General features: G+C 58.9%; 1 protein-coding gene across 1 annotated transcript; it reads right to left on the reverse strand.

Moving 5' to 3' along the window:
- On the reverse strand, nucleotides 1-10,347 carry CORO1B (coronin 1B). The gene is made up of 11 exons (XM_037899379.2): nucleotides 10,149-10,347; nucleotides 7,920-8,122; nucleotides 7,266-7,388; nucleotides 6,887-7,016; nucleotides 4,279-4,460; nucleotides 3,666-3,785; nucleotides 3,060-3,164; nucleotides 2,684-2,829; nucleotides 2,461-2,518; nucleotides 1,836-2,114; nucleotides 1-981 (listed from the first exon to the last, which is right to left on the reverse strand). Exons 2-11 carry the CDS (start codon nucleotides 8,118-8,120, stop codon nucleotides 856-858), a joined length of 1,470 nt encoding a protein of 489 aa, XP_037755307.1. The 5' UTR covers nucleotides 8,121-8,122; nucleotides 10,149-10,347; the 3' UTR covers nucleotides 1-855.
- Between the last annotated feature and the right edge of the window lie 280 nt (nucleotides 10,348-10,627).

Raw genomic sequence — 10,627 nt, forward strand, 5'->3', positions numbered from 1 at the left:
TTTATTATAAAGACCTTTTATTTGGAATGAAAATATAGATCTGGCCCTGCACAGGGCTCTGCGTGTGTTTTTTTTCTTTTCCTTATTTGCATCTAAGCAGAAGCCACTTTGTTGGGTCTGAATGGTCCCTGCTATGACTGCCCCCCCGTGGCTATTAAAGAGGGCACAGTCACATAAAACCAGGGATGTGCCCTACTCCAACCCCACTGCACTGGCATGGTGGTGGCAGCTGCAGACCCAAGTCTGATTTAAAGGGGAGAGCTGAGCACAGCGACCCACCGATCTTGCCCCCTGTGCTCCCATGGGCACAGGAAGAGGGAGGCGGGGCCAGGTTGCACCCAACCTCGGCCAGCAGCATGGGTGTGGATGGAGGTGGAGCTTAGTGTTTGGCTCCTCTAAAGCCAGGAGCTGTGCTGGGAGAGGAGGGGGTTGCGCAGGCAGAGAGGGGCCCCTGCATAGGGCTGGGAAGAAAAGGACAGAGCTGAACCCAGCACCATTCCCCACCAGGGGCAGACAGAGGCAGGAAGCCACCCCTCAGCACATCAGCTTCTTGGGGTGAGTGACCCTGCCCAGAGTGAGAGGAGCTTCCAGGAGAGGGCAACGCTGCCTAAGGCAAGGGGGAAGGGGGGGCACACGAACCACCCACTCCTTTAAGAGGTGGGGTGTTTTGGTCAGCCATATAAAAAAGGGAAAAGTTTCTCCACGGCAGAGCAGGAAGGGGAGAGGTGGGAGTGGGGCCCAGGGCCCCCCGTCACCTCGGGAGGGGGGTTACTGGCAGATCCGAGGTGAAGAGTCAAAACCCTGGTTTATGCAATCCCTTTGAGGGGGGTGCTGCGCCCCTCCCCCCCGGCCACCCTAGACATCCCCGTTCTCGATGCGGCTCAGCTGTTCCTCCAGCCTGCTGATGCGCTCGCCCTGCTCCTTCACCTGCAGCCGCAGCGCCTGCAGCTCCTGCAGCACCTCCTCCAGCCGCCCGCCACCCTGCAGACAGACGGATCGACCATCAGCCACAGGGCCAGAGCCCAGGCCCCCACCCGCCCGCCACCCTGCAGACCGACCGACCGACCAGAGCCCAGGCCCCCACCCGCCCGCCACCCTGCAGACCGACCGACCGACCAGAGCCCAGGCCCCCACCCGCCCGCCACCCTGCAGACCGACCGACCGACCAGAGCCCAGGCCCCCACCCGCCCGCCACCCTGCAGACCGACCGACCGACCAGAGCCCAGGCCCCCACCCGCCCGCCACCCTGCAGACCGACCGACCGACCAGAGCCCAGGCCCCCACCCGCCCGCCACCCTGCAGACCGACTGACCGACCGACCAGAGCCCAGGCCCCCACCCGCCCGCCACCCTGCAGACCGACTGACCGACCGACCAGAGCCCAGGCCCCCACCCGCCCGCCACCCTGCAGACCGACTGACCGACCGACCAGAGCCCAGGCCCCCACCCGCCCGCCACCCTGCAGACCGACCATCAACCATGGGTGGTGGGTGAACCACTGACTTGGGAAGGCTAGCCCCCCAGCCCCACCCACCTGAGGCTCCACCCCTTCCGCACCCACCAGAGCCCAGCCCCCACCGTGGCCGCTGGCCCCTGCCCCAAGCTAGCGCCCCCAGCCCCTGAAGCACCAGCCAGCCACCCCGCTGGGCCCGACCCACCTCTGAAGGCACAGGCCCAGCATCGCGGCTGGAGCGGCCCCAGCCCTGGGTCGGCAGTGCAGCCCCAGCACCACAGAGCGGGGCCAGGCAGCACAGGCTCCTCCTCCCACCTGTGTCACAGGGTGGGGCTGAGCAGGCTCGAACCCAGGTGAGGACAGCAGTGGGATGCTGTACATACCCCGGGGGCGGTGCTGATGCTGATGCTGGGCACCGCGGCAGGTGCGGCCGTGGCACTGAGGCGCGTGGCACTGCCGGCGCTGGAGATGGGAGCTGGGCGGCTCTCATGCAGCACGTTCTTCTTGCTGACTTTCAGGTCCCGCTGCTTGCTGGGCACGTAGGCTTCGCGTAGCGAGATCAGCACAGGGCCTGCTGTCTTCCCGGCCACCCATTCCTCGGCCTCCATGGCTGCATCTGGCCCAGCCGTATCTGGGTACAGGTCGTCCTGGAACAGGTCCGACTGCAAGGGAGACACGCACATGGGGTCAGCCATGCAGCAACAGCCTGTGGAACTCCCAGCCACTGGGGAGGAGGCAGCCCCCCTACTATGGGCAGCCCCATGGCCAGCAAGAGCTGAGGCTGGGGATTCCCAACTCCAAGACGCTGGCTTGGAAAGGAGCTTTGTTGAGGGGGGGAGTTAGCTCCTTCCTCTGAGGGCAGCAGCAGCATTCCAACCGGACATGCTGCAGCCACTGCTCTGCACCAAGCCCTGCTACCAAGGAGGGGCACAGAACAGGGATGCCCCCCACCCAAAGTTTGACGCCCACACACAGAACCTCCCTCCCTCTGCTGTGCCAGGCACTCACCTTCCTTGGCACTGTCATGATGATGGGCTCACACTTGCGCTCATGAAGCTTGTAAAACCTGCACAGTTGGGGAACATAGGAGTTAGCGGAACAGAAGTCACCCCCCCCCCCATCCCCTCTAGATTACCCCCAACATCCAGGATCACTGCCCCCCCTCCTGTCACCCCCAATCCTTTTATCAGTGCCAGCCTCACCCCACATGCCCAGTTTCAGGAGCCCGCACCTGGCAATCTCACACTTGCTGACGTCCAGACCCCGCTTCGGCATCCAGCCCATGCCGCGCTGGGGCTCCTTGCTGGTGAAGGTGTTCAGGAAGTGGATGTAGGGTGGCTCCTCTGTGATCTCAAAGTACCGGATGCTTGAGTCCCCCTGTGGGGGAAGAGGGAGGCAGAGAGAAATGGGGGGTGGCATATGGGCATCATCACACCACGGAATCCCCATGGACACTGGCAGTGCCACCTGCCCCCACCCATCCTCGTCCTGTGTGGATCAGCACTAGCTGGTCCCAGCCCCTTCCATGTGTGGCCACAGGCTGCTCCTAAGAGCATTAGCCTGGGGTCAGCAGGGGAAGGACCTCCCCCCGATGGTTGGACCCCTACCTTGCCGCAGACATAGATGACATTGGTATCAGGGTCATAGAAGGGCAGCAGGGCTCCATTGCTGGAGTCCAGCTCCTGCAGCGCCATGGGCTCTTCCAGGTTCTCCTGCAGTGGGATGGGGAAGGGAGGAGAGCAGTTGGTGATGGAGAGGATAGGCCCCGCATCCAGATCCCGCCCATCCGGAGAACCCTCCGCCCCGCCAAAGCCAGGATATTAGCCCTGAAGCATGTCTGTAGGTCTGGGGTCAAGAAGGATCCACCTCTGGGATCTCACCCTCATGGAGGACAGGCTGGGGGAAGCCAGCAGAGGCATCAGCCACCAGGGAGCCCAACTGCCCCTCTCCAGCGTTATTCTCCTCCAGTACAGCTGCCAACGATGGATCCCTGGCCCCAAGTGGTTGTGGGGGGGCAAAGCTGGCTCCTGGCCTTGCTGGTAGTGGGAGATCCTGGGTCAGCAATCCAGGGCCTTGCAGGGAGGCCAGGACATCACTACTCCACACTGGGGTGGTGCCATGCTGCCCTGTTGGGGGCAAACTGGCATACCTCCCATCCCAGGGGACCCTCCTGGGCACCCCTGCCCCCTGTATCCCCAAAGCCCCCAGCTCACCGGGTCCCAGAGTGCCAGCTGCCGCTCGCTCATGCGGCTGAAGCCTGTGGTGAAGATCTTGCCATCAGCCAGGAAGATGGCACGCATGGGCCGCGCTCCCTCGTGTGCACGCTCCTTCTCCTGGAGGGGTAGGGTAAGGACAGCAGGGTGAGGGACTGACTGACACACTGCCCCCCTCCCAACCACTAGCTTCCCCACGCCCACCAAGTGCTGCATGGCAAGAAGGGTCCTGGGGCCACCTCCACCCCCCTGAAACTTCAACTCCACTGGGGTGAAGGAGTCAGGTTCACCCCCCCCCCCCCCCCACCAGGCGGAAGGGACAAACTTACCCCCACATCAGCATTGATGGGAGCAGCTGGTGCCTTTAAATACCCCCCACTCCCCAGATCAGACTTCTAACACCCTGCCCCCATGCCAGGGCACCTCTGGGCCCCACACTCAGCCAGGGGGCAGAATGGGTCTGCAGAGCACAGGAGGGGAGGGGAACTCATGCAATGCTGCCGGGATAGGGAAGAACCCAGGGGCCATCATTTGGAGCTGTGGGTCTGGGGTCCAGGGTGGGTCTGTCCCACCATCTGCAGCCCATGCAGGGGGGCCCTGGAGGGGTCCGTACCGCCACGATCACCCCTCGGCGGGGATCGACGATGCGCACGCTCTTGTCCTTGCAGGCGGAGCAGAAGAGGCTCCCGTTGTGGCTCCAGCTGATGTTGTAGATGAGGTCGGGGTGCATGCTGTCCAGGTGGTACAGCTCCTCGGCCGTGCCCACGTTCCACACGATCACCACGTTATCACAGCCTGGGGGGACCGGTCCATCACACCCTGACCCCCCAGAGACAGCTCCCTCGACCCTCCACTCCCTACCCCCAGCTCCTGGGCCGTGCCCACGTTCCACATGATCACCACGTTATCACAGCCTGGGGGGACCAGTCATAGAATATCAGGGTTGGAAGGGACCTCAGGAGGTCATTAGTCCAACCCCCTGCTCAAAGCAGGACTAGCACCAACTAAATCATCCCAGCCAGGGCTTGGTCAAGCCTAATCTTAAAAATCTCAAAGGAAGGAGATTTCACCACCTCCCTAGGTAACGCATTCCAGTGCTTCACCACCCTCCTAGTGAAAGTTTTTCCTAATATCCAACCTAGACCTCCCCGCACTGCAACTGGAGACCATTACTCCTTGTTCTGTCATCTGCTACCACTGAGAACAGTCTAGATCCATGCTCTTTGGAACCCCCTTTCAGGTAGTTGAAAGCAGCTATCAAATCCCACCTCATTCTTCTCTTCTACAGACTAAACAATCCCAGTTCCCTCAGCCTCTCCTCGTAAGTCAGTCCATCACACCCCGAGAGACAACTCCCCCAACCCCTCGGCTATGCCCACATTCCACACGATCACCACGTTATCACAGCGGGGGCGGGGTGGTGGAGAAGGGGGTAATTCCCCTTGCCCCTCCCCACTCCAGATAGTATAAGAATGGCCACTGGGTCAGACCAATGGTCCATCTAGCCCAGTATCCTAGCCATGGCCAGATACTTCAGAGGGACTGAACAGAACAGGGAAATTATTGAGGGGTCCATCCCCTGTCATCCAGTGCCAGCTTCTGGCACTCAGAGGTTTAGGGATACCCTGAGCATGGGGTTGTGTCCCTGACTGTCTTGGCTAATAGCCATTGATGGACCTATTCTTTTGGCCTTCACACCATCTCCTGGCAATGAGTTCCACAGGTTTGACTGCGTTGTGTGAAGCACTTCCTTATGTTTGTTTTAAACCAGTTACCTCTTAATTTCACTGGGTGACCACTGGCTCTTGCGTTATGTGAAGGAGTTGGTAACACTTCCCTATTCTCCACACCATTCATGATTTAATAGACCACTATCATATCCCCCCTTAGCTATCTCTTTTCGATCTCTCCTTATATGGAAAGTGGTTCAGATCCCTCATTGTTTTTGTTGCCTTTCTCTGTATCTTTCCCATTTCTAATATTTTTTTTTGGAACGGGATGACCAGAGCTGCACGCAGTATTTGTAGTGTGGACATACCACGGATTTATATAGAGGCGTTATGATATTTTCTGTCTTATTATCTATCCCTTTCCTAATAATCTGTTTGCTTTTTTTGACTGCTGCTGCTCATTGAGTGGATGTTTTCAGAGAGCTATCCACCATGATCCCAAGATCTCTCTCTTGAGTGGTAACAGCTAATTTAGACCCTGTCATTTTGTATGTATAGTTAATATGTTTTCCAATGGGCGTTACTTTGCATTTATCAACATTGAATTTCATCTGTCATTTTGTTGCCCAGTCAGCCAGTTTTGAGAGATCCCTTTGTAACTCTTCCCAGTCTGCCTGGGACTTAACTATCTTGAGTAATGTTGTATCGTCTGCACACTTTGCCACCTCAGTTTCTCTCTTTTTCTAGGTTTCAGAGTAGCAGCCGTGTTAGTCTGTATTTGCAAAAAGAAAAGGAGGACTTGTGGCACCTTAGAGACTAACCAATTTATTTGAGCATAAGCTTTCGTGAGCTACAGCTCACTTCATCAGATGCATCCGATGCTGTAGCTCACGAAAGCTTATGCTCAAATAAATTGGTTAGTCTCTAAGGTGCCACAAGTCCTCCTTTTCTCTTTTTCCAGATCACTTATGAACATGTTGAACAGCACTGGACACAGTACAGATGCATGGAGGGCCCTGCTGCTCACTGTTTTTCACCGTGAAAACTGGCTATTTATTCCTACCCTTTACTTCCTCTCTTTTAACCAGTTCCAGATCCATGAGAGAACCTTCCCTCTTATCCCATGACTGCTCAGTTTGCTTAGGAGCCTTTGGTGAGAGACTTCTGACAAAGGCTTTCTGAAAGTCCAAGTCCACTAGACCACCCTTGTCCACGATTGTTGACACCCCAGCCCCTAAGAATTCTAGTAGATGGGTGAGGCATCATTTCCATTTACAAAAAACGTGTTGACTCTCCCCAACATATCGTGCTCATCTATGCATCTGATAATCCTGCCCTTTACTAATTTGCTTGGGATTGAAGTTAGGTTTATTGCTTCAGAGCCATTTAAAACCAAAGCAAACAAACAAAAAAGGCTTTACATTAACTATTCACCAGTCATCTGGTACAGAGTCCTCCACATATAGCCCCGTCTGCCCCCCTGCCAGGACCCTGCCCTGCCCCGCCCCACCCCACCCCACACACAGAATCATGGGGAGGGGGAGGCTGTACCTGCACTGAGGAGGACATTGCGGGCAGTCGGGTGCCAAGTGACGATGCCCACGCGCTTCGAGTGCCCCTCCAGGGCTACCACGGGCTCTGTCAAAGGCTGTGTTAGCCCATTCTCTGGGATCTGCCAGACCTGTCAGGGCACAGAGGTTAGAGGGGGCTTGTGCCTCCCCCAGAGAGCCCACCCCACTGTGCCCACTCACCCCACCAGAGAACCTTCTTGGCTGACACAGGGCATCTGCTCCACCTGCCACCATGGGCATGCCCTGACACACATGGGGAGGAGAGAGATTGCTCATTACACCGAATCCAGACAGAGCTGGCTGCCCCTGCCCGAACCCCTTCCCCCACATAGGGCCACCCCTGCACCCAGCCCTCTCACCATGACGGTGCAGTCCTCAGAGCCGCTGGCGATGACATAGTCACTGTGCGGGCACCAGTCGATGTCCAGGACAGGGCCCGTGTGCCCACACACCGTAGGGTATGACTTATCAATGCGCCCTGTCTGGGGGAGAAGGGGCAGAGTCACAGGAGATTCCTCCCCAATCTACAGCCAGAGCCCCTCCACCCTGACCCGCATTCCCCTGCTATTCCAGCTGTGGGCTCCCCCCACAGCTCTGCCAATGCCCCTCCATCCCAACCCGCAGCTCCCTTCTATCCCAGCCCTGGGCTCCTCCTACATACACTTGCAATCCTGTTGATTTTTTTGTGGGGGGGTAAAGGAGGAGAGCGTAGGGGCATATTTTCAGGGATGCACATGTGATGCAGTTGAGAAGAAACTCATTACATCTGTGAGCTACAAAATTCCAGGACATCACCTTCCCAACTACACTGTCCCCCTTTTTGCCAGGTGGAAGCAGCCAGGAGGACGGGGGGAGGGTTGGGAAAATAGACCCTCACACAGACCAATTCTCTGCCCCCAACGCTAAGCACAGCTCTCCCCATTCCCATCTCGCCTGAGGCTCAAAGCACATTAGTATCACCAGTGCAATGAGCTGGTAGGACTTAGCTCCTGCCCCCCCGCTACCCCAGTCACCTTGAGCACTGGCAGCACCATAAAGGCTCCTCCCCCACTGGCCTCCACGATCACAGCCACGAACTTGGGGTTGACGGCACAGAAGCTGCTGTCCCAGGTGACGCGGGAGACGCGGATGTCATCGTAGCACTGGTCATTCTTGACGGGCTGCCCGAAGACATGGCGGAACTTGCTCTGACGCACAACCTTCCGGAACGACATGGCTGGGGGGGAAGAGTCAGAGAGGCCAGGCCTGAAATGCAGCGACTTCTGGGGTAGGACACGGTAGCCGATTTAATACGCACAGGACCCCTCATCCAATGCTGAGTGGCAGCTGTCTTGGAGGTGGAGCGCAACTGCTTTATATACAGGATCCCTTGCTCAATGCCAAGATGCAACTGCCTCGGGGGTGGAGCATGGCAGCTGTAACAGCACAGCCATGTTATACAAGAGTTTAGGGCAGGAAGTGAACGAAGTATTCAGTGCCACAGCATGGCGGGATTGGGAAGTGGAGACAAGGTCTCCTAGAAACTGCTGCTGGAGCCTTGTGCGGGCTGCAGGGGCTGGCTCCCCCCCGACTCTGATCTGCAGGATGTTGGGGAAGCATCAATCCTACCACTTGGGGCACAGCCAGGAGCATGGGGCTCATGGGAAAGGGCAAGACCTCCGCACAGAATAACCCAGAATTCCTCCCTTATCAGCCCGAGCTTCACAGGACAAAGGGGCCTGTTGGGTCCGGGCTGAAACCCAGCCTTCCAGGGGCTCTGTTTACAGGATGAAGCCCTCAACGAGCTCCCCCATTCAATGAGCCAAGCATCGTCTTTAGGTTTGCGGGCAAAGGGCTCAGACACGCTGTCCCCAGCACAAACAGACATGGGTCCCTTCACAGCCCCCTGGTTAAATTCCAATCTTGGTGAAGGTGTTTTTGGGGGGAGAGGGTCATTCCCCCTGGCTAGATCACCCCCTGTTGGGGGCTTCTCAGCAAGATGCTGATGCAGAGGAAGATGGTCCAGGGGTTTCCAGGGTCACAGCCTATGTCCCCCCCACCCCATTTCAGATCACACAAACCAAACACCCCTCTTGGACAGCATTCCCATCTAAATGCCCAGGGTGCCCAATGGGCCATGGGGGTGGGTGTCCCTGCTCAGAGTATTGGGCTCACAGCACTCTAGAGCAGGTGGGTGAGGGCAGGATCATTAGCCCCACTGGATCAGGAAACTGAGGCAAGGGAGGGTCTAGCCTGAAGGCCTCCAGTGCCTGGGGGCAGACCAAAAGGTAGGACACAGGACCTGGGTGAGGAAATCAACAGGGATGGCGGGGTGGCATTTCCCACTGCACAGAGGCTACATGAGCAAGGGGGGATTTGATAGCAGCCTTCAACTACCTGAAGGGGGGGTTTAAAGAGGATGGAGCTAGGCTGTTCTCAGTGCTGGCAGATGACAGAACAAGGAGCAATAGTCTCAAGTTGCAGTGGGGGAGGTTTAGGTTGGATATTAGGAAACACTATTTCACCAGGAGGGTGGTGAAACACTGGAATGGGTTCCCTAGGGAGGTGGTGGAATCTCCATCCTTAGAGGTTTTTAAGGCCCGGCTTGACAAAGCCCTGGCTGGGATGATTTAGTTGGGGTTGGTCCGGCTTTGAGCAGGGGGTCGGACTAGCTGACCTCCTGAGGTCCCTTCCAACCCTGATATTCTATGATTGGGAGTCAGATGCAATGGGGATGGGCAAATGCAGCTCAGACCCCCCCCCCCCACATGTTTAACAGCCCCCCTAAAAAGAGGGGTCAGCTTGGCCTCAGAACCACCCAGGGGTGAGGCCTCAGGCAGGATCACTCCGGATTCAGCCTGGGGGGAGCACGGCCCCGCACTTCTCGAGCAGGGGGGATCACTCCTGATTCCCACCCGGAGCAGAAACCGATGCCCTGGGAATCAGACACGCCCCAGAGCCAGCCGGGCGGGGGCGGGGGCACATCTTAGAGACGGGAGGGCAAAATGCCATGAACTCTGCTCAGGGCAGAGGGGCCAAAACTGAAAGCGGGGCGGGGGGGGGGGGAAGCACACTGTAACCTGCCCCCCGATTTCACCATTTCCCCGCAGGATTTTCATTTCCCACTTCCCCATACACCCCGCCGCACGGACACCAATCCCGGTGGCCCGGGCCAGCCCGGCCCGGCGCGGAAGCGAGGCCCCCCCAGCCCGGGGCTGGGCCCCCCAACCCCGGCGCCCCCCGCACCAGGGGGCCGCACTCACCGGCCGCGCTGGCGCTGGAGGTCGGGGCCGCTGCCGGGCGGATGGAGGCGCCGCGCCGGGCCGGCAGGAAGTAGCGGGGGAGGCCGCTCCCTTCACCTGCGTGGGCCGGGCCGGGCCGGGCCTGGGACTGGCTGCGCCGAGATCGGCCCGCCCCGGGCCGCGGGGGGGTCAGCTCCGGGGTGGGGATGGGCCAACATGGGGGGATGGGCCAAAGGGGGTTGGGGGCGGGGAATGGGGATGGGCCAACGGGGGGGATGGGCCAGGACGGTGCGGGGGGGGGGGAATGGGTCAGGACGGGGAGTGATGGGTCACATGGATGGGCCAGTTCAGGGGAGCCAGAGGGGGGTGAGGATGGATCCTGTCATCTCAGACACCCATGCGGGGCTGGGCCTGACTGCTGTGACCCCCCTCCCGGGGACTGAGGAGATGGAGCACCCCCTTCTGGGCTCCCCCGGTCAAACCAGCGGGAGAGAGAGGCC

The sequence above is a fragment of the Chelonia mydas genome, chromosome 6 (assembly GCF_015237465.2).
Source record: "Chelonia mydas isolate rCheMyd1 chromosome 6, rCheMyd1.pri.v2, whole genome shotgun sequence".
NCBI lineage: Eukaryota > Metazoa > Chordata > Testudines > Cheloniidae > Chelonia > Chelonia mydas.

Bases quoted from the DNA above. Each gene is read 5' to 3' on its own strand.
- CORO1B (XM_037899379.2), bottom strand. From the start codon at position 8,120: ATGTCGTTCCGGAAGGTTGTGCGTCAGAGCAAGTTCCGCCATGTCTTC. The intron at 7,017-7,265 runs GTGAGAGGGCTG...GTGCCCTGACAG, and splicing joins CTGAGGACTGCACCGTCATG to GTCTGGCAGATCCCAGAGAA. The intron at 4,461-6,886 runs GTACAGCCTCCC...CGGTCCCCCCAG, and splicing joins CAATGTCCTCCTCAGTGCAG to GCTGTGATAACGTGGTGATC.